Source organism: Limanda limanda, chromosome 4, assembly GCF_963576545.1.
Source record: "Limanda limanda chromosome 4, fLimLim1.1, whole genome shotgun sequence".
NCBI classification, from domain to species: domain Eukaryota; kingdom Metazoa; phylum Chordata; class Actinopteri; order Pleuronectiformes; family Pleuronectidae; genus Limanda; species Limanda limanda.
Window position 1 is genome coordinate 8,013,302 of NC_083639.1, and position 24,230 is coordinate 8,037,531.

Here is a 24,230-nt window from a genome sequence, read left to right on the forward strand (position 1 = left end):
CTGTCGGGTTTGGGTCGGGCGTGATTGGTTTTCTCTTGTCCTTGGATGGGTTCAGACAGAAAGGTGCCCAGCTGCCCTCTACTACATGTGGCTCACAAAGAATAGAAGAAAAGTATTGTGAGGTAATAAAAAAGTACTCCTCAAGATTTCTCGCTGTAACCCTTCATGGGCTCTGTGGGATAGTTCTACTATTTAAAAAATATATACTTGATCAATTCAATTAGCTCACCACCTTCTCGTTGATTGAAATAAAGAAACTCCACTTGAAACACCCTCCTTCCTTCAGCCCATCTCACACTTCCTTTATTTCTTCCCCGGCACAGAGTGCTTGCAACACTTCTGATTCGACATTAATGGTGCTCAGAATTTCATTAGGTAACACACAGTCAATGCTAATTGAATCTTCATCTCACTGAGGCTCAATACCCTATTACGCTCGTGATCGATGGCATGGAGCTGGAGGTCCGGGGAGGTCCATGTATCTTACACAAGTTGGCGAGGACAGTCCGGGCACAGAGATTGATGGGAGTCACTGCAACCCAGATTCTCTTCCCCTCCCCACAGACCTGCTACCATCATTAGATGGCGAATCACCAGGCAAGTTGTTGTGGATCCTTGTGGGCGCCTCTGTGTGTGACACCAGATGTGATCACATCTTTTTTTGTATATATTTTCTATAAATAAACTGATAAAAATAAGTACACAATAGCAATGCAATGCTCAGATGCTTACTTAGGATCTCTTGACATTTTGATCATGTGGTACAAATCTTCTACAGTTTGTTTACCCTGGAGTATAATAAAAGTTGGAAGATCCAAGGCTTAATGTGTGAAAATTGGTGCAAAATTGTTGAAACTCCACATTTCAAACTGCAAATTAGTTAACTTCAACGATCATGACTATGCACAATTCAGTGGGATTCCAGATTTATCTTGATTGAACTAGTTTCTATTCGGTATCTCCATGAGATGATAAAACCACTGAAAGCTGCCTACACTCATTACCTCTGCCAAGAATGTTGTTCTTTCACTGCTGTGTGTGTTTGTGGGTTTATATGTTAGCGGGATTATACAAACATTAATAAAGAAAACCACACGGTCCACACACCAAACCTGTGGAAGGGATGGGGCCTGGTCCTGGGATGAACTCATTGCATTTTGTTGCGGATGCAGATCAAGGAATGAATCCAGGATTTATTTTTTCTTTAACCATGTTTTATGACAAAAAAATGTAGGTTCTCACACCAGTTCCTATTTCCTTAGAAATGCACAACCAATGCACGCCTGGGCAACGCAACTATATAAATCATATATGGCTATTTTAATTTTAATTTCAATCAAAAGCAATATAATGAGACTTTATGCATTTTGTAAGGATAGTGAGAAGCTATAAGACAAAATAAATTGTCCTTTGTTGACTTAGTTGCTGTTTATCAAGTATCTTCGATGTCATTCATTGACATCAAAGAAAACTAGGACTTTAAAGCAAGCACCAGTCTATGAACTCAAAGGAAATAATGATCTGATGTATATTGTGATAAATATCGATATTAGCTATCATGTGCGCAGAATCCCCATGAGCCCTTTGCACGGATATGCAACGTGTGAGTACAGACAGCTGATCGTGTAGGCGGCTTCCTCTCCGCGGCCTACGACTCCCAGCAGCCCTCGCGGCAAGCTCAGCCGTGACATCCTCCCAGTCCTTCCAGAGCCAGTCGGCGCTGCTTCTTCCTCTGGACACAGAACTGGGAACAGAGAACTGGGAACATGCTCTCCTTCACGCTGAGGCAGCTCACACGGGTACGTGCATCGATACACACAGCTTCTCTCTCACTGTGTTGCCCAGGTAGCGAGAGTTAGCGGGTCTCTGTGAGCTGTTAGCCAGATGAACGTGTGTGTTACTTAATACTACAGCCATGGGGTGAGGGGGGGTCCACTTCTGCTTGAGTAAGCTCAGATATAAAAGAATGATTAACGACCATTGCTGCTAGTTGTGTGTCTGCTCTGCTCGTGTTGTTGCCGTGCTTTTTTCTCATTGGAAACTGTCAGTGGTTAGCTAGCTGCTAAGCTAGCAGGCTAGTCGTGCCTGCGTGGTACAGAGCTGCAGCTGAGTCCACGTGATGATGCAACAGCGACTGCTGGGTTTCATCATGTGGAGGAGAAGTCAGCAGCAACACGACGGACACGCTTCTATGCATCAAAACAACTTGTTTAGTTTATCTAACTGAGTTTAACTTTGTTTCAGACTCACGGGTCCTCATCAGTAAGATGATAAATGGATTATGGTGAAAGTACAAGTATTATAACCGTGTTCCCTTGGAACTGTGCAAGACTGGTACAACAAAACTTAAAAGTTATTATAAAGATATCAGTCTTTGATAAGAAGTATTACGTAACTGTGTGAACGAAAAAGGGAAAAAGTGTTATGAAGTTTTAAAAGAATTCTAAATGATCACAAATCTGGTGTTTTGCCCAAAAGTTGAAAAGATAATTTAGTTTCTCTTCACTCTGAACTTAAAAGGCTTAATGAGATGAGCTGTACCGTTTTTTTGTAAATTTGTATTGTTTATGTGGCTGTGTTTGTGTCTTAGGTTTAAGTTATGTGTGTGACTGTGTGTGAGGTGGACCCCAGAAGGAAGAGCTTATACTGTTGCTAATGGGATCCTAATATAGAAAGAAAGAAAATTAAAATAAAGAAATGACAAAATACAGAGCAAAAATATAGAAACAAAATAATCCACCGGGATATATATAAAAAAAGTGTACAGACTTTTATTCCTGTATCTCCGAAACCAGGAGTTTACGTTCCTATTGATCACCATTTTATCGAAACATACATTTATACATAAAATCCCTCAGTTGGGGACATTGCTGCTACCCACACACCATCCTGGAAAACTGAAAATGCAATCCTAAAATCTGATTGCATCATGTGCCTCCTGAAACTTGTGCTGCTGTGGTAAAGTGGAGCACAGCCTGAAAAAGTGCTATTTTTTAACATGTGTTTACATGTTGACTTGGTTCGTACAGTTACTGACGCTGCACATAGTGATTGCCACATAAATCGTTCCTGACATGCCACGATCTTTTACTTTGTTCTCGGCATTTACGACTTGGTCTCAGTTATGAAAACACTAGAACTGCACTTTGCCGTTTTACAGCATTACATAGGCTGTTTTAGAACTGAAATGCACCTCAGGTTAGGAGCCTCAGTCTTTGTTACTCAATGCAGATATCAGAGAAGCGTCACACACTGATATATTAACTAGAAAGCAGTTGTCCTGTCCCCAACAACGTCCAAAGTTCAATAAAGGTCGGAACTGTACTCTGCAAGCTTCAAGCAAATATTTACTGCCAACTTTGAAAAAATTATGAAACAGATAACACTGTCTTTTTTTTGTCATATAAGGGAAGTAATATCTTCCGTTTCAGCAGTGTCAGCAGCTTCTTGACTGCTGGAATATTTATAGCTGCATTGTATCTGCCATGGTATTGTAATCTTATTTTTGATTATGATACAATATAGATATTATCCTCATACAGAGAGTCTAAGCTCCAAGGTCCACTGACCTAATACACACAGCTGTCAGTGCATTACCTGAACTTACCCGTAAACAATTAGCTGCCACTTGTTTTTACATTGTGATGAAGAATTTGAGTTGAAACACATGGAGCTTTTGAATTTTGCAAAGCAGCATACCTTGCTTTTTGTTGTGCCTTGTTTATCACAAGGCAAAGTACAAGATTTCTCAATTCTCAGTGTCATGATTTGTTTTTGGATCCAGAGTTCGCCTGTTTTTTTTTATATCTGGACTAGTGAAGCAACCCCTCTCTCCCTTTTGGAATTTGCTCTCTCTATTGACATCTGTCACTGTTGGTTATAAGCTTCATGAAGTTGTAATTTAATGACAGGATATTATCCTCGTACAATATGCAGTCCGATTCCTACCATGAAAATCCCTTTAAAAAAAATTAAATAAGGTTTTTTTCTGACAGTAATTGTAGGGTACTATACCACTCTGAGTCTATTTAATTACCCAGACTGTGGTGGTCACCATTGTTTCTTTATGATCTGATGTTTTCTTACACTTCCCAGAATAGCACAAAAGATGTGTGTTTTGTTCTGTTGCCTCATTGTACGGTTGTAGAGCTGGTTACTGGAAAAGTGAGCCGTCTACAGACGTCCAGTCGAACAGGGATTTTTGAAAGCATCCAACGTTGTTACAGTTTCAGATGGTTATGGGGGGATGAGAAAATTGCAGTTCAGATCCATTCGCTACATGTCTTGTTTTACCAGTGTTGTTCTTGTATGGCACACATTGCCATCACTCACAAAAATGTCTTACAGGAGAAGGCTCTCACTCAGACCTAGATTTTATAAGTCACCATCAGTATGTCGGACGTTACTATTAAACAAAGTGGTTCACGTGCTTGCACACATTTCCTATTGAGCCTAAGTGGTTAAATGTGACTCTTCATTGAATTTTCGAAGGCCTCACAAGACCGTCTTCCTTTAGGTGAAACCATGTGGTGTCCTCATAGGTCACATTGCAGTTTTTTCTTGTTGCAGTTGACCTGGATTTCTTTAGGGGACAGTTTAAGGATTGATCCCATGAAGATAACTTGTTACCAGGGAAACTTTGTTATTATTTTCTCTGACAAACACACATTTTCTTGTTCATCACTGGCATGTTTGTTCTGAATTGGACTAGCTGCTGAAGGTATTAGATTCCAGCTCAGACTGTACAGGATTAACAAACTCCAATGCAAATCAGCGAACATCATTAACATAAGCAATGAATGCAGTGTAGGAAACATTCAGCTGCAGCTTTTCATTTTTACCTGGTGCTGATGAGTCCTCGAGTCTGCTGATACTAATTAACTAGATGACAAGTCTAAATTTAACTTGTGTGTCTCTGCACACCTTAGTCAGTACTTGTCAAGGATATTTTGTGGTAGAAGAGCCATCACTCTGTAACACTACTGCACAACTATGAGCGAACTGAGTGTTTCTGCACTTCCATCAAATCGTACTCGGTGAGACATCTTAGGGCTTCACATTACATCAGTGCTAGAGCTATGATTGAACAAGATTAACTTTCCTTCATATTGCGATGCTGAGCTCAAGTACAACCTCAGACTGTAATGTGCGACGTTAACATACTCTCTTTTCTGTTACAGATGATGATTGAATTGTATAGGTACAAAATAAAGGGCTTTTGAAGGTTCTTAGTCTTAGATTCAATCTACAGCACATGGATGACAAAAGCTTAAACCTTACAACATCTGAATTCAAAAGGACACGTTGATCATGTAATGCAATAGTGCAGCAAACTAAGTGTAGCTATCAGTGAGTAAAGTATTTCAACTTTCACTTTTTTGGCAGATTGTTAATTTGACAGTTCTGTTGAACATCTGGGGAATAAAGAAAAAAGAAACAGGGTTAGAGTTAGTGTATGAGACTGACTGCTGTCCAGCTACATCTGGACACCCATCAGAAACGGTCTTTTAAACTACTATACTTTATATGAACTGGAGGTACTTGTTTTTTGGCCTTGTTGTGCCCATTTTAACATCCCTCAAACTGGTAAAAAAAGTTCCTTATTAAGACCAGAATCACTTGCAGTACTATATATGGAGTGTATTGCCCGACTAACCCACCCTATGAAAAAGCACATCTGAACCCCTAGACAAATGTCAACAGCAAAGCAAGTTTATTCCTCGTCAAAGAAGGACACGTCTGTATTGGTATTCCTCAACAGGGTTCAGGTTCAAGAAAGACCATGCACCTGTATCTTGAATCACTAAGGCATCATGAAGCCCCGTGAAGAGCTCTTTCACCATCATCTTCTTCACTGCACAAAGCGTTACGGAAGAATTACACCAAAACTGAGTCGTTCTGGCATCGGTTAAATCTGTGATTGTCACCCTTACAACCCTTTGACCCAAATAGAGTGGAGTCGCTTCAGACTCTGCCTTTGTCCCTTCATGCTTCTTCACCCCATCCAGATCTCTCCGCCTGGTGTCATCTAGACTGAATCACAGGGCAATTTGTAACGGACAGCCCTACTATTAGTCAGTGACAGGGAAAGAAGCAACTGCTTGTCAGACTGACGGATGCTGTTGCCCTGTTGACACTTCTACTCTCTGACCGTACATACGTTTTTTTTCCCCTTCTCTGTAGTTCCCTCTGTTTTTCTTGTGTTACCATGCTGTTTGGCACAGCCACTGATGGACAGCAGTCATCTGTAAAATTGCCTTGCTTTGGAAGCTGCATCAGGAAATGGGCAAAAATAATACAGAAGTAGGATTAATGAAAAAAATGATTTTCCGTCTTCCTGTTACTCCTCCTCTGCCGTTGTCATCTGGTCACAGATGTTTGAGAGGAAAGGCAAACTGCTGACAATTACCTTATCATTGTCATGCAGATGCAGCACATCTGTGACTCTGCCATTATTTTGTGCTCAACGCCCAGGTTGATGTGGCCTATCCTGCCCCTCTACTCACAGCAGAGTTTTCATCAAGTTCACCTTCAAACGACAGCATAATCTGTCGCCAAAAATAGTTCTTCTCTGACATATGGGTGCTTGTTCTTGGATCTCACACTTCTTGGATCAGTTTCTTGTGTATATTAATTAATCTCCTGTTATGATTATCACTGCGAAGTGAGGCGGAAAGGCACAGAGGAAGACCACTGGGACTGACCTGTGTGTTTGTGTAAGCCCAGAGCTGTCCCGTTTGGACACCATGGCAGTGATACGGTTGACATGAGGAACTAATAAAAATGCCACACGAGTGCAACTTGGAGTCTGCTTAGCAGTGTAGGGTGACATGATGGGGACAGAAGGAGGGGAGAAGGAAAGCAGAGAGAAGTGTGGAGGTGCAGAGGAGGAGGGAGAGGCACCCTTGTCTGTTTTGCAGTCGTCAGCTACGCTATAACTATGGCAGCTTTGCCTTGTGTTGGGTTTTTCTTTGGCTGCTTACCCTGGCCCTGGTGTGTACCAGCAGAAACCCAGACAGCGAAGGACAGTTCCCGTCAAGATTTAATGACCCGTGTGATTTCTCTGCGAGAAACTTGTCCTCGGAGGCAGCCTGACCTGTCTCCCCAGGCCCTCATCTCAGCCAGAACCCCCGGGGGGGACCCTCTCCCCTTCCCCACCATCACCACTGCCACTGGTGACAGAAGGCCAAGGTAGAGATTGTTAGAAATCGTCCATTAATGTGGCTGTCGCCTCCCCTGGTGTGTCACCAGTGTCTCCTCTGCCACCCCGGGGAGCAGCGGAGTAGAGAGGATTGGACAAACAGCGAGGGATTAGATAAGAGCCGATCTTCAAGCTGCTTCTGAGAATAGGGCTCTTGTAAAGTTTTCTCAGACGTTGGTTTATTGGACTTGAATAGTTATGACTCACATTAACTTGTATTTTTGTTGTTCATTTCATACTGAAATCTTGGCAAATTCACAGAACTTATTCTTTGCGCATCTTCATGTTTTTGGATCCTTTTGTATTTATGAATTGGGATTTGCACATTTGTGGGTGGCTTCCTGTCAGTTTGTGTGAGAGTTATGAAAGAGATGCCATGTTGTGACTGAACTCTTGCACTGCACTTAGAGGTGTGTCGGTAGATTACAAATGTTTCCTCCAGAAGCTGCCGCCTCCATCAGGCAAAGTGTGTAGATTGCCTTGTTAATGTTTTTGCATTTGGGCTACATCTAAAGAAAAAATACTTTTTGCTTTGAGCCCAAGTTTCCTATCAACACAAAAATAACACTTAGTTCGAAAACCCAAGATAATGCAGGATACACAAGCACATCACACACTGACCAGGAGAAGACTGGTGAACTCTATCCTGAAATACGACCAGTGGGTTATTAAACATGCTGAACTTTATCTGGCATCAGTGCAGAGCCAGTTTCACGTGTACAAATTAATCTTCAAACACATACATGATTATATAGTTGTAGTACATAGTTGGTACACATGACATGTCTGCATAGTCTTTTTTAATTACAATTATTAAAATCCAATATAAACTACACTAGAAACCATTATAAACTAATGGTTGGTCGTTTTGCCTGCAGAGAAGTTTTCCTCATTTGGTTTACGTAGCATTTATCATTCTGTCTTAGACAAATATTCATTATTTTTAAGTACAAAATCCCATAGTTAGTGTCTTTGTTAGATTTACGGTGTAATACAACCACTACACAAGATTAAGCGCTCAACCATTTGGTTTTGTCTTATGGGTGTCCTCAGTCAGTCCTGAGCATTGTGTTAATTGCTTTTTAATGGTGCTATTAAAGAGAGGTTGTCCCTCACACCCCAGCACACCTGTACAGATGATAACTATAGGTTGGTTGTGGTGGGATTGATCTCATCACAGAGTCATCATGTTGTTGATTAAATGACAGCAGAGAGCCAATTTTTTCAGAGTGCAATCAACCTGTCTGGGATTTTTGTTAACCTCAGAGTTCTTCCACTCAGTGCTTTCCCTGTTGTTTAATGGTTTTTAAAGGAGACTTGTGAAGGTTACACACATGCAGCTTTAAGATTGTATTATTATCTAGTCAAAGCATCTACTGTATGTGATATCAAGCCAGGGATAGCCCATGGAAGAACCAGGACTTAGCCCAGCGAGGAGCGGTATTCATGTGAAACTTTCAAAAAAGATATAGAGCCAGTGAAAATTGTATGGACTGTGCTCACTCACATGATCAGGCATGCTGCAGCAGCAGAGGAAAAACTCTCCAGTTCCAGTCCAGATTAGATAAGCAGGAAGTGCTGAATCTGTTCTCTATATGCCTCCTTTGGTACACTGAGGCTGTAAAAGTCAGTCCAACAGTTTGTAGAAGTGCTGATAGAGGCATAATTGAACAACCATGCTGATAATTGATATCATGCAAACACGCCAGCTTCTAATTATACCAGGCTACATATTAGACTGAGGAACAGAGGAGGGCAAGAGACCTCAAATGTCTCTGTATTTATGTAGGACAAATCAGAGTGTCACTTCAAGTATGTAAAATGATCTGATACATTCTGCAGAGAAATTGTTTTATGTGTAACGTGTGTCTCTTCTTATTTGTTGGTGCCTGTTTAAGAGAAGAGCCCCAACTACCTTTTATCAGCACATTCTCATCGGACACATTGTTATCGATTCTTCCCTCCTTTAACAGGTCCACATTTTCTACAAAGATAATTTATCTTGCTTAATGTTTCCTAATCACCAAAAACCCTACAGTTGTCCAAATTAATCCTCAGTGCCAACAACACCCTCACTCGGGAAATTATGGTTTTGAAGACTTTGAGCAAACTTCATTACATCTGGAACAAACGGCTACTTGGATTGGAGGATGGCCTGATTAGAACTCAGTGGTAAAAGGTCAATGTTTCTGTGACCTCACAAAACACAACTTTGATCATGAATCATCACCTAATAATTCTTATACTAAATATGACAAAATACTCTCAATACATTTCATAAAATTTGATCAGTTTTCTGTATATTTCTGTCTGGACAGGCATGGATGTATTGTGGATTTAGTAGTACAATCTGCAGGTTTAGTTTAAAGTATAATCTCCCAAAAATTCAGCAATTAATAACAGTCCTAACGAGACCAGTTTCTGTGCAATGACAGTGTTTATAAATTAATTAACAATATCGCTAATATATGTACTAAATTCATACAATGTCACTTGATTGTTTTCCTTTCTTTGTTTCCCTGCTCCTTTTTATCAAAGCCCCTAACCGTTTGTCTCTGTCCACAGCCTCTGTGCCACAGAGCCCCTCTTCTTGCCAGTGTACGTGGGCAGCAGTCTCACGCTGCTTCCCATACCGAGAATGAAGATCGTCCATGGACAGGCCAGGACAGCCTGGCCCAGGACGACCCTGAGATGTGGAATCTTCTTCTGAAAGAGAAGGACAGGCAGTGCCGAGGCTTGGAGCTCATTGCGTCTGAGGTAAAGCAACTTTCTAATATACACAGTTAACAAAATTAAAAGAGACACATTTTTTTGGTTTTATTGAGTTTTAATAGGCTCATGATAAGTGAATAACCTTAAATGACCTTGCTAATATAAGCAAGAAAACCAATGGTAGAAACTTGGTGTAAAAAAAGTCAGTGAGGGAACAAATTGTGCTACTACACCTCAATTATCAGGACAATGTTGCCCTGCAGGAAGTTTTGGTGCCTATTGTTAACAGAATGGTGAGAAAAAGGCAGGAAACAAATGCACACTGGTTGTCACACTGTGGAATCCCATAATGGAAGAGCAGCACAGTCTCTGGACTTAAACCTGATCAAGCAGGTTTTGGTATGAACTGGACAGAAAGTGAAAATGCAAAGTGCAGCACATTTGTGGGAGCTTCTGCAACAGTGTTGGGAATCCATTTCCACAGATTATATTTCACAATAAATATTTCCCAATATTTCAAAGAAATGCATGAGTTTGTTTGGCTGCTGAATGAGTCAGACATTAAGATTCAATTTAGTGATCATGATTCTGCGATTTTCTTTTAAATATGATTTCATTTGTCCAGTGCCTTGAAAACACCGACATTATGAACATTTATATGTACTTTTCAGTAACAACTGGAAAAATAACTTTATATTATATACTAACAGTTAATTACTTGTTTTTTAACGTTTTAGTGAACTGCTTCTCCAGCATAATGGTGACCTTCTGACTCAGGCATACAAAAAACAGATATCATGAACTCTGACATATGCAGTTCAAATTATCCTCACTATTCATTCATTATTCACCCACTGACCAGCTGTGCACAGTTTGCTGTTCTTCAGTCAAATGTGGCTTGAATAACTTGCAGCACATTTGTGTAACACTTTTGTTTTCACTCCAAAGCTGCATGGTGTGAAATGTAAAACGTTTTACTCTTCAAAAAAGCAGGCAAGGTTTTATCCCGTGTTGCTCTTTTTCTCTCTGCTCCTGTCTCTTTGCCACAGTAGTTGTTCAGTGGAGTATATCAGCTCCCTCTCAGCACAAAGCCTGACCACTCGAGTGTGAGATAAAGCTGATATCTTCATTCTGCCTCTTTCCCACCTCTTTCTCTGGCGCATCTCAGTACCACACACACACACACACACACACACACACACACACACACACACACACACACACACACACACACACACACACACACACACACACACACACACACACACACACACACACACACACACACACACACACTCGTACACAAAATGCATTCCATAACCCTTTACCCTGACATTAACTAACTAAATGCTGCAGCGCTAACTGTTACCCTAAACCTAACACTTCCCTGATCCTAAAACCAAGTTTCACCAAGTGAAAATAGTATCTTTCTATGAACATCTGTTTTTATAAAGTACCTATTGGCCTTTTACTTCAATGCAGTTAAAGTACTTGTCATTAACTGGAGCCTCTGTGCTAAAATGTGGCGTTTGTAAAAAAAAATACCCTTGTATAAAGTGGGCTGGACTACATGGACTCTACGGATTTGTGTATTCAGGTTGAAGTCGCCATCGGGATGTAAAAACAGACGCACTCGCACACATTCAAGTCCCCGAAAAGCAAATTAATTTCTTTTTCTAATATATGCACAGTCGTCAGCATGACAGACGGACGCAGCAGAAAGCTGGTACTGGAGCTCTTATCTCCCTTGATCTCCTCTTGGCTCCCAGGTGAAACATTATCATAACCACACACAACACGAGCACCGCCAGAGCAGGTGGAGACTGTAGGTGTTTGTGTGTGCTTTGTGTCTGAGCCTTTTACTGGCCAGTGTGATTAAAAACAGCAATGTGTTGTTTTTATAAAATTAAAAAAAATAAATTGACATATTTTCCTGTGCCCAAATACATGCAACTCAACACTTTGCCAGGGCTAAGCTTACAGTAAAAACATTAAAAGCAACTTAATATATATATACCTCTGATGTTTAGTTTAACATTTTTGTACATTGTCCTTTAATTTTATGAAATAAATAAGAGGGAAGTGTCTGTGTGGCAAGAAGGGTTTGACAGGATTTGGAGAAACTCCTAATCTCCAGAATACATATTCACAAATAAATTCTCTGATATACCAATAATATGTCAACAAACAGAATCATTTTACTCCCCAAAAAAGAGAAAAAAAGAAACCTCAGTGGAGGAAAATCAAACAGGAGAATCTTAAATAGCTGATCATAAAATCACAAAAGCTGTGGGTGGTTACGTGCATACAAGGCAGGGCCGAAACCCCTTCGTGAAGTAGTGGCAGGACAAAAGTTTTGTGTTTAATTTAAATCCTCAATAGCTAAATTTGTATTAATCACCTATTCTACTCATCATAGCCAACATAAACTGGAGACAGGAAGTGGTATGCGTTAATGATGGGTGGTGAAGAATGTTACCATTAATGGCAGAAACCAAATAGTGATACATGCTCCCGTGGAGTACAGAGCTGAAGTGTCGGCTTCCACAATTAAGGAGCCATTTGACAAGAGCCTTGCAAGCTGCAAAATGTACTGTGCCAACATCAAAGACTTTGGGGACACAACCAAAATGAGAGCACAGCAAATGGAATGAGTGGATCTCTCTCAACTACTCTATGTAAAACTGTCAGTTCACATTTAGTTTATTTACATAATATGTTTACGAAAAGATTCTTGCTTTGCTGAAAACTAGTGCAAGGATTTTGGATATGACAGGGACTGGGATGAATGCAAATGCAGATCCAACTGTTGCATATAAAGGAAAAAACAACAATTATTTAATTAATATGGTGGTGTATTCTTTATACTATGTTTTAAAGGATTAGATTGAAATATCACCTTTTCAGTATTGTTGTATATCCCAACATATTGAATCATAAGCCCTTCATCATGATAGATAATCCTCACCTTTGAGAAGCTCAAATGAAGGAATGGTTTTCTAAAAACAAAGATTAAACGAAAGGTTTCTAAAATATTTGTCAAAATGCCTCTTAAGTATGATCTAATTAATAAACTAAAGTTGTATCCAGTTCTGATCATGATTCTGGTATAAGATCATTATTGGTCCAATCTAATGTTTCGCAGTAATTTTTAAAAATAAATCAATGGAATGAGTTTACTTAATTTGGGTTCATAAATATCATTGAGTTCTTTATCAGTTATTGGTAATGGTATATTAAACTAATCTTATTTAACATGTCTTATGTTCAAGCACATGGACACGATGTTTTATAAATCTGTGGAATAATTGTCCTTTGCAAACCGCACTCTCTGAAATAAAAGTATGTTTCACACACACTGCAAAATGATGAAAAAGGCAGAAAAGTTTATTATATTATCTTGTATCCTCAAGCAGCATTGTGAAGTGCAGAGTGTTAGTCTATGGAAGCCCAGAGGTTCAATACTGTAATGATTGTCTTTAGCTGGAGGGGGATTTCTCACTATCACTTAACAGACTTTAATTTGCCATCCTTGTCCCTTTTGTCCAATGGCATCATTGATCTGACTGTGTGTGTCTGTGCTTGTGTCACCACCACAGAATTTCTGCAGCCGAGCAGCTCTGGAAGCTCAGGGCTCCTGTCTCAACAACAAATACTCTGAAGGCTACCCAGGGAGAAGGTGAGCATTTATCCAGCCACACCCCAGATTATTAACACTGTTGATATTCGCTTCGGGATATTTGTCACAGACACGCACACAAACACACGTATAGGCACGCACTGATTTATACTGTGCATTCTACCCGTATTACTGTGCCAGCCACACAGCGAATAATCCACAGCCTCTGCTTTGCCAAAATAGATTCCTAAGGGGATACATTGGAAGAATTTGGTGCCAGGCGGATAGTTGGATGTTTTCTATTTTCTGTTTTCTATTATTTCCCTCGGATAATTCACATTTAACAGCAGCAAACAGAACTGTTGAAATGTTCCTAATTGGATTTTTCTTTTGCCTAAAGTAAAGCTCCCTCCTAATGAATATGTTTCATCTTTTTTTTCCCCCACTTTATACTTGTCTGTCATCTTACACCTAAATGTCATGAACTAATTTAAATTAATGAAGCTAAAAGGTAAAATTCGTGTCTTTCTCTGTAATTTCACCCAATGTGTCCCAGATCTAATGTCAGGTCACCATTTGCTGACCAACACTGTTATTTGTCACAAACTCATGGAATGTAACAGGGATTGTTGTAGATTGGCTTAAACTGAATTTGTATCTTAACTTCATTTAGTAAGTGATTTCCAGGATCTGTTTGTACAGTGTGTGTTTTTCATTCAAAGCAAATCTTGTTTCCTTTTCTTTCCTTCTCTCGAACACCTGTGACCATACATTCAAAGATACTATGGCGGAGCAGAAGTGGTCGACCAAATTGAGCTTCTGTGTCAGAAGCGAGCCCTGGAGGCTTTTGACCTGGACCCAGCTGTGTGGGGTGTGAACGTCCAGCCATACTCTGGCTCACCCGCTAACTTTGCTGTCTACACGGCCGTCCTCAACCCCCACGACCGCATCATGGGCCTGGACCTGCCCGACGGAGGACAGTGAGTAGTTACTGTGGTTTCCTTTTAACACTTCATCACTGCCCTGTCACTTATTCTCTCCTCTACTCACACTTTTGCAAAGTTGCCCCGTTTTCTAGGTCTATGCTACAGCGTCACATTTAGGACCAGAGGAATGAATTTTATTTATTTTTCTTTAGCTGCAAATTGTTTAACTTTTGTTTAACTTAAATCGGGTTGTTTGCAAAGTATTGTAACTGATGTGTTTGCCTGTTTGTTTTTGTCACTCAAGTCTGACCCATGGCTACATGTCTGACGTGAAGAGGATCTCAGCAACCTCGATCTATTTTGAGTCCATGCCATACAAGCTAAACGTAAGTAGAGACCCTTACTACTGGTATCAAGTAACAAACAAGAGGAGTTTTCTACTAGTGATAAACAAGATTCCTAAAAATGGTGAAGATGTTTGGTTAAACAAATTGATAAAACAGTGATAAAAGCATGTTATAGTATCATGAAAGCTGTGCAGCTGATACAGCTTATACAGAACCATATTTGGAATTAATGAATAAATGTTATGTATAATCATGTTGGATTGTCAGATGAATAGACTTTCGTTCCTATAATTTGGTCCTTTAAAGTTCAGACAGTCGTGTGCAGGATTTCAGGGTCAGTTGTTTTCTATGACTGTCTCATAAACAGTTGGTCAGAGCTGCCACAGACTTGTCAGATGTCTGGACTTGCCAGTGCAAAGCTTGACTTGTTCTGCAGCAGCACTCTGTACAAGGTCATCTCTGCTACTTATTAAATTGTGCAGGTATTTATTGATAAACTGCACTTAATGTGGTTATTTTGCGAAATAATGTATTTGACTATGAGGCAAGAAAATGTATGTGAAACATCTGGAATGAAATGTCATCAAATGTGATCTCAGCATTATCTTACTCACATTTATAGACCCCCAGCATAACTAATAACAACACAGACATAAAACTTACATTGCTGGTGGAAAAAATGTATCTATAGAACTAGTTCAGTGATATTTTTAGGATGTCTGGTGTGAACCGCTCTCTTGGGGTCATACCACAGCATCTGCCCTCACTGGGTTATGGTCTGGGCTCTGACTGAGCCACCTCAGAAGGCAGATATTCTCAGTTTGAAGTCAATCTATGTTACATTAATTTCAATGTTTGTGGTCATTGTAAACAGCTACCCCTGACTTACCCCTGACCGTCCTATTATTTTGTAAGTTACTTTGTACAAGTTTGGGATTTGAATGGAATTAGGGTTTGTTATATGAACTGGGAATTTTGCCTGAACAGAGATTGTTTTATTTTAAAACAAAAACATATAAGTTGATATGTAGCCTCAGTATTTAACTCAGGGAATCATTATCCCATCAGACATTCGCTCTTACTGGTGCTTGCCAGACAGAGCAACTTCAACTCAAGTGTTGTTTGATGTGTGGCCAGTCTTTCCCCAATCCAGCCATTCAATCCTATTAGCATACAACATAAAACAACTGGAGTGCTGCTTTCCACCTCCATGAGAATCTGTACTAACAGGCCCACTCAGATGTGACCAGTAATTTTTCAAGTTAACATGTAGATAAGATCATCATCATGTGTTAGTGTGCAGCATTTTATTTCCTTGGGACATAGTTGTGTGGTAGTGTTGCTAGCGGCTGATGGATAGCCATGAAAGTGTGCATGTCCAGACCTGCTGATGTATGGGCTGGCAGGACCCCTCTGCGAGAGAGATAATGGGAAATCGACAGGCTGGCCAGCACCACTGGCTCTGTCTTCACAATGAGCAGCTTGATGGAGTGAGGGGGCATCCATAGATGTGCTCTGGAGATGGGAGATTATCAGGTTGTCTAAATAAAGCTTTCCCTTCTTCTTTCTTCTCTCTTTTCCTGTGTCCCTTCTCAATCCTTTTTGTCTCTCACTTTGTTTCTCTCCTCCATCTTGCCCTTTCTCTCTTTTCTGGCTCTTGGAGTGAAGGCTTGGGGCTAAAACCTCAGATTCTGACACAAGACAAACTGGTCAGTTGAGTGCTCCTGACTCCATTTCATGTGACTCTGAAGTTCACCCACTGAACAATAGACGGTCTAACATGCCTCTTTATTGCTCAGTTCAGTGAAAAAAGCAGGAAAAGTCTCCAAACCAACCTCCAATCTGTTCAGCCTCATTACACCAGTTGAGTAGGTCCCTGAAAGGTTGAATTAGGATAAATAGGGGGGGATTACTGCAATTGCCTTATCTTCCTCCATGATATGATGGGTTGAAATGTCTCCCTTAGATACATTTCTTCCCCTTTTAAGGTAGCCAAAGTGCCTCAATTGCAGGTGCTTCAAATAATCTTCAAAAGAAAAAAAAAAATGTTGATATCTTGTCTTTTGATCCTCAAGATATGTCTCTCCTCATTTTTTGTTCTCCTGACCCTTACTCTCCCTCTAATATTCTCATATTCCTCTTCCACGTCCTCTTTATTCTCTCCTCTCATGATGTCTTTCTCTCTCTGTGTCTCTGCAGATTGCAACGGGACTCATAGACTACGAGCAGCTGGAGATGACGGCCAAGCTGTTCCGACCCAAGCTCATCATCGCTGGCACCAGCGCCTATGCCCGCCTCATTGACTACTCCCGCATCAAGAAGGTGCACGGAGAACTCTGTATATTCAAAAGTCCCCCAGCTCTTACCCCATCCATCTCTCTATTTATGTGTTTCGCTCTACCAGCAGCCTGTTTATTCCACCTCTCATCCTGCCTGAAGAAGGACATCTTATTTTAAACTCACCTGTCACTTTGTCACCTGATTCCCTCGGTGAAACCCGGCTAGGATTATTTCTAAACATATTTCCGTCTGTTCTAAAAACTAGAGCAGAAAGAGACGGAGACTGGTCTAAATATTCACTTTTTAACTTTTGACTTCCAAACACAAACCGATTTTGAGTCTCTTTTAACCTTTTGCACACCAGCACAGATGCTGTCTTCCTCTCTCGCCTACTCGACCAAACTAAACATGGCACCGGCTCACGCATACGCAGCACCGACTCCTAGCCGCACACTTCACTGCTCTTTGACAGTGCACAAGAGGCCCCTTTATCTGTTTTGTTATACCCACTCGCTGACTCACTTCATTCACTCCATGACTGCTTCCCTTTTGTTGCAGAGCTCCACTCTAGCCTGCACCATCAGATGGAGTGTCCCACCATTACAGAGCTGTGTTTTTATTAAGCACCATAACTACTTTGCCACTAGGCCTGAAGTGGGGCCATATTTTCCCCCTGGCATGTCTCTCTGGAACTGTTCACCGTTTTATGGCTGAATCTGCTGGGCCGGGCTCCTTTCCAGACTTTCAGCGTTGTTACCTAGATTGGAGCAGCTCCCCCCCCCACACACACACACACACACACACACCACATCTGAAATTTGATTCACTATCTGTGTTCATCAGCTACTGCACATCACCCTCTTGTGTTCTTTACCCCCTCCAGTAACCCTGCCATCTCCCATGCCTTTAATCTAATAAACATGCGCTGATCCAGTTTAGATATGAGGGAAGGGAGGTTGTCATGATAATGCATATTAATTGGAGCACTAAAAGATTGTTTACTACTCTGATCATTCGCCAGCAAGTCATTTGCATGATAGCGAGCTATTTATTGTTTGTCTCTTTTTCAATAAATACTGGCAAGAGACAGCCAGGATTTATTGAATTATACTGTAATATTTCTGGCCTCTGAAGACAACTGAAGAGTGTAATTACACCAGCTCCCATTTGAAATATCTGCCATTTGAGTAGGTAGGAACTGCTAACAGATGTAGCGTTAGTTATCAAATCTTAACCGTGGGGGAAAAATGTAAATGTATTAGAGCCCAGAGATCATATCTCTTTATCTCACATTTCAGTACAGAGAACAGTCTGTACTCTTAGGTAAGACGACTAACCCGTTTTGATACTTAATCTTCCAATTTGGCAAATTAAACTCAAAAGAAGATTTAAGATGTTTATTTTGCTAAATAGTGTACTGGTAATACTGTACCAAATACCAAACATTCAAAGATATCACTCCCCTAAACTAACCTGATATTTTTTGCTAATATCTGTGAATTTTTACTAATTATTCCTTGGGAAATTTATGAAAATGTAACAAAGAAAAAGCCTATCCAACAACATTAAAGGAAGTGGAAAAAATGACCCCTGATCCGTACCAATATTTTAGGGGTTTTTCCCTGACCCATACTGTGATTCGTACTTTTTGCATAATCCTGCTATCTTACAGACAAAGAAAGATGAAAAGTTAATATTTCCTGCAGTGGGGTATAAATGTGAAACCTAATTTGGACTTTGTTTCTTCTTTTACATCCGTTCACTTTCAGCTATGTACTGACATCAAGGCCTACATGCTTGCTGACATGGCCCACATCAGCGGTCTGGTAGCAGCCAGAGCCATCCCCTCTCCCTTTGAATACGCTGACCTGGTCTCGTCTACCACACACAAATCCCTCCGTGGAGCCAGGTAAGAAGCACAGCCAATGTGCTAGAGGAGGCACCGGCAGGGACAAACATTAGCAGGGATACATTTGGACTTGGGTTTTAGAGAAAGATAGAATGCTAAAAATGCCCAGTTAGTAAATTGCTCTGTTTTGACCAGGGCTGGCCTCATCTTCTACCGTAAGGGCGTCCGCTCAGTGGACAAGAAGGGGAAGGAGATCATGTATGACCTGGAGGACAAGATCAACTTCGCTGTCTTCCCCTCGCTGCAGGGTGGACCTCACAACCACGCCATCGCTGGTGTGGCTGTGGCTCTCAGACAGGTCAGTACTGCACACACATGCCCTGTTTCATAACGAACTTTGTATTGATGTAGCGCTTTATTATGCTGCTCTGTTATCTCGTAATAAGACACTGATAACTGTTGAATCAAATTTTACAGTGAAACGAAATCTTACCCCTGAGATGCTTTGACACCACCTGCCTCAGATGCTTGTTCCCTGAGCTACAGGCAGACATCTGTCTGTTTTCTTTCCCAAGTGTGAACTGTGTGGTCATTAATGTTGTGATAAATGGTTATTGAAATGTAATATGTTAAAGAGGACAGACAGGCTGCATATTTTACTTTAACCACTGGAGGGAATTTTCTCCAAAGTTGCCAACATGTCTTTATCACTTACATAAGGTCATATTAGGAAAGTATCCTGTGTTTATCTCCCAAGACAAAAATAACAAAGACTTAAGTTAAAAAAAATATAGAAAAATACAATGTCATGTATATATTAATGCCTTATCTTTTCTTTGTGACCAGGCTAATTCTCCCATGTTCAAGGAGTATATTGCCCAGGTGATGAAGAATGCTAAGTCAATGGCCACAGCTCTTCTCAGTAAAGGCTACACCCTGGTATCAGGTAATGTAATTTATATTTAAGCATTCTCTTACTTTTAAACACTGGCTCAGCAAACACGATAAGAAAAATTCAAAACACAGGTCAATAAAGAGAAATGTCCTGTCACCGCATTGAAATTACATTGTTAAAAAAACAACAGAAATGCATTTAAATTCATGATGTGCAAATGGGCTTATGTCAGAGTAACTACCTCGTCAGTCAAGAAAATGAAACCAGAAAGTGCTCACTTTGTGGTTGTGAGTGAAAAGTAGAATATTGTACTGCATTCGATACGCTGGCCTCAGCTTTTTCTTCATTTGAAACCCTAACAAATACAGACACGTCCTGTGCTTACATTGCTTTATTTGCGTACTCTTTTTATTTGTAATCCCTTTGTAGATGTCGCTTTAAAAAGAAAAAAAAGGAAAGCTGTGTTTTATACTGATTAAATTAAATTAGAAACTTGTAAAAAAATAAAATCGTGCAGTTTCTCAAGTAAGCGGCTTACATATGATTTAGACATTTTCAGCAATGTCCTTTTTAGAATAAAATATTCAGTCAGATGCTAATTTAATAGGTACTCTCATTTTAAACTAATGTAGACTAATGCAGAAGTACTGCACTAAATGCTAACGTTGATGTTTTATTAAAACTGTTAGAGAGCTGTAGATTGAAATTTTTGGTCTTTGCAGAGGCTGTCGTTGCTGTGTTGTTAAACTTGATTGTTTCTGTTATTTAGCCCAGTCTCAATGATAGAGCAAGGGTGGACAAAATATACCCCTGTGCTGTCAGGAGTCTGTCAACTAAGTGTATATATATATATGAAACAATTACAAATGATCATGGTTTTAATTGTAATATCATTGTCACGAATTTCCTGATTTGCTCATAATCACAATACCAATCAACTTTACTCTCAGTGAAATTGATTAAAATGTAGTTTTAATGGAATTGGCCGTTACTCACTTGTCGGAGCTCCCAAAGAAAAGCAGACTCATTTTTTTCATTGATTAAGTAAAACACGGTGATCAGTTGAGTAGACAAGTAGACAAATGCATGAGAAAAGTGAAGATGTAAAACATTTGGGGCCTTGACAGTAATTTGGTTTCATCAATTACATATCTTCAAGTTAATAAATCTAGAAACATAACCTCATTAACATTAATTCAAAGTTGAGAGGGTTTGATCAAAAGCTTAAAGGTGAAGTATGTGTCCAAGAAGCTTTGGACTTATGGCCTCTTCAAAAGTTTTAACTCATAATGCTGAATATTTTAGGCGGGACCGAGAACCACCTGGTCCTTGTGGACCTGCGGCCTAAGGGCATTGACGGAGCCCGAGCCGAACGGGTGCTGGAGCTCGCCTCCATCACTGCCAATAAGAACACCTGCCCTGGGGACAAGAGCGCCCTGACTCCTGGTGGCCTCAGGCTAGGTAAGGAACTCGTCAGACATCACCACATTTAGCTCCACTCAGACAAGTTCATGCCATACTTATTAGTAAACAAAAAGAACTGCTCTGATTTGTATAATCAGAAAGTTTTATAGCTCAAAAGACGGTAAACAATATTCCTACTCAAGATAATTAGTGCTGTTCAGTTGTTCTGACCAACACACTGAGATGGAGAGAGTTTATTTTTGTCATAGTTACTTTGCAGTCGACTCCACTTGGCCTGTTTTGCTTAGTTTTCTAAAATGTAGTTTTGCATATGGAAATTAGTCAGCCACCAATTAAGCCACAAGCACTGAGCAAAACATAATTAATTAAGCATGTTTGGCTTTTTAATCATCTTCCAGGAAGTTCAAGAGCTCCACTTCTACTCTGTGACATATTTAGCATAATCTTAAGGCAAATACTTCACCAGCAGCACAATGCTCTGCTGTTATTATCGAAACTTGGACTGCACCTTTGTGGCCCATTGATTGTCAGCATCTGTTTGGTTTTGGCACATCTAGAATCTGCTATTTCAAAATTTCCAGAAGCTCAAGGGCTCTGTTTTTTTATTTTATTTCCAAAGACCATATGGTTCCTCAGTTTAAAAAAAGGAAAAACAGACCGTTGAACTGTAAAAGTAAAAGGAAGAAATTACCAGTCTTCACTTTTTATTTCAAGCTGCAGGATTTGTTAGTATGATTTTTTTGTTTTATCTGTCTCTGCTTGTATTTATGTATGAAACTTGAACATCTTGAACAGGACTCCTTGGTCAAAGAGATAATTGTTTCTCAATGAGACCTCCCTGGTTAAATAAATGCTGAATTAAAAGATAAATACATTAAATATGTAATTGTCTCTGTTCCAGGTGCTCCAGCCTTGACATCTAGGCAGTTCAAAGAAGGAGACTTTGTACAAGTGGTGGAGTTCATGGACGAAGGCTTCAAGATTGCGTTGGATGTTAAGAAAAAGACAGGTAAGCCTAATGTGAGGAGGGAGACAGATTACAGTTTAGCCTGTTAGTTGAAATGCAGCAAATGAATGACATTATGCTATATTAAATAGTTGAATACAGAAACATGAGAGTAAAGAAGGCTCTTTGGTTTCTAAAGAAAAAGATGAACACTCTCTTTTTCCGTTGTGTTTTCCAGGAAAGCTCCAAGACTTCAAGAACTTTCTTCTCCAGGACCCAGAGACTGTGGCTCGCATCGCTGATCTACGCCACCGCGTTGAAGCTTTCGCCAGGCCCTTCCCCATGCCAGGCTTCCACGATCATTAGGCCAGTCTGTGCAGACTCAGCACGCTGCAAGCCAGGTGATGGAAAGCTGGCTGAGCAGAAATGTCTAAGGAGACGGGAAAAATGTCACGTGGTAGTCAAATGTGCTTGTTGCCAGTAAAATGGGATGAAACATAAGTTTCCTTGTAATCTGTCAGATTTGGGAAACTGCATTTTCATACTTCTTTGCAGTCATCATTTTACTATTCTTTGGGGGGGCCGAAACCTGGCCTTCATATTGAGGCAAAGAAAAAAATACAATATTATAGAGGGGTTGTCTTTTTTAGGGGCGAAGAAAATATTTTCTATTGTACATGTAGAAGATCTTTATCACTTGTTTTTACACACATTTCTGTAACATTGATGAGAGCGAGGATTAAATAAACATGTTGAATCAAATCAAAGCAACAGTTATTGGTCACACAGCCTCTGTGGCCTGAGTAATGTATAATTGGTAAATATAATAAATTATGCTAAAGAGTCTTAATGCTGTAAGGAGTTCTAACTAAAATCAATAATGTAAATTTCTATATTCACATGGAGATGCATGCATGTTTTTTTTAACTAATTTACTGTTTACATAACCATGTTCATAAGAAAGCTTCATAATGTGAAGGGTTGTTTTATCAAAAATGTTGTGTTGACCATCTAACATTTTCTCAAAGGAGAATTTTCTTGAAAATCAGAAATGTAGCCCTTTAACTCAGTAAAGATTTGTCTAGCCCCCCCCCCCCCCCCGTCTCTCAGGGGTCTATGTCTGAGTGCACAGGAGGTGGACTTATCTTCATCTGAAATATTAATATAGAGCATCACGACAAACTTCACGTTTTTTTTTTAAATACATTTCATGCCAACAGTTGAGACAAAAAAAGTACTCTGTTTGCATCAGATAGCTTTACAATATAATAAGCCCGCTTTGGAAACATCTCCTTGGTGTGAAAATAACCAGGTACTTTTTTACGCTTCTTTTTTCTCTGCACTCATATAATGTCAGAATATAATTGCTCTATATATTAGTTATGTCATAAACAACCAAATGAAATACAGATGTCATCCTGGATCATTTCCTTCAAGTGCATTTACAAAGAGTATATACTTTTGTATATGTTGTTTAAATAGAATTAACTGTGTAACTATCGTTTCACCTCGAGTATGAATATGATTTGTGGATTTAGAGGGAAAAGTGATTTGTTGTGCTGTCTGTTCTGAGTGTCATTTACTTTACCACATGAAAACTGTGAAGCAGCTGGATTTGATAAAACATTTTCGAGGTACTTTGTTGTCTCTCTGGTTCTCAGATTGGCACTGTTGTCATTATCACTGCATCAGTGAGGAAGCGAGATTTCTGTCTGTGGTCATACAGCACAACTGAAAAGAGGCCATTAGAAACAGGGTGTTTCTCTCTTACTTTGCACAGAACCCAGATTCTAAAGTCAACGGAATTAAAGGAATTATCCACATCACTGGATATTTTCTGGACAGCCAATAAAGTAGATGTTGCCAAAATGCACCAACAAGTATTTTACTAGAGTTCATAAATGCACTATTTGTTTTTTTTCATCTCTGATGTGTTGCCAGCAATTGTACATTAAGTTTGAACTGCCTTTTACAGGACATTTTTATGTTAATAGCTGAAATCTAATAAAAATCGAATAACGCAATTGTAA

General features: G+C 39.9%; 1 protein-coding gene across 1 annotated transcript; it reads left to right on the forward strand.

Annotated features, from left to right (window-relative positions):
* The first annotated feature begins 1,668 nt into the window (after nt 1-1,668).
* Nucleotides 1,669-24,230, forward strand: shmt2 (serine hydroxymethyltransferase 2 (mitochondrial)). The gene is made up of 12 exons (XM_061070706.1): nt 1,669-1,799; nt 9,767-9,958; nt 13,513-13,592; nt 14,312-14,512; nt 14,763-14,844; nt 17,005-17,127; nt 18,855-18,994; nt 19,130-19,292; nt 19,781-19,880; nt 21,135-21,290; nt 22,156-22,263; nt 22,439-24,230. Exons 1-12 carry the CDS (start codon nt 1,767-1,769, stop codon nt 22,564-22,566), a joined length of 1,506 nt encoding a protein of 501 aa, XP_060926689.1. The 5' UTR covers nt 1,669-1,766; the 3' UTR covers nt 22,567-24,230.

Bases quoted from the DNA above. Each gene is read 5' to 3' on its own strand.
- shmt2 (XM_061070706.1), top strand. From the start codon at position 1,767: ATGCTCTCCTTCACGCTGAGGCAGCTCACACGG. The intron at 17,128-18,854 runs GTGCACGGAGAA...GTTCACTTTCAG, and splicing joins ACTACTCCCGCATCAAGAAG to CTATGTACTGACATCAAGGC. The intron at 22,264-22,438 runs GTAAGCCTAATG...TGTGTTTTCCAG, and splicing joins GGATGTTAAGAAAAAGACAG to GAAAGCTCCAAGACTTCAAG.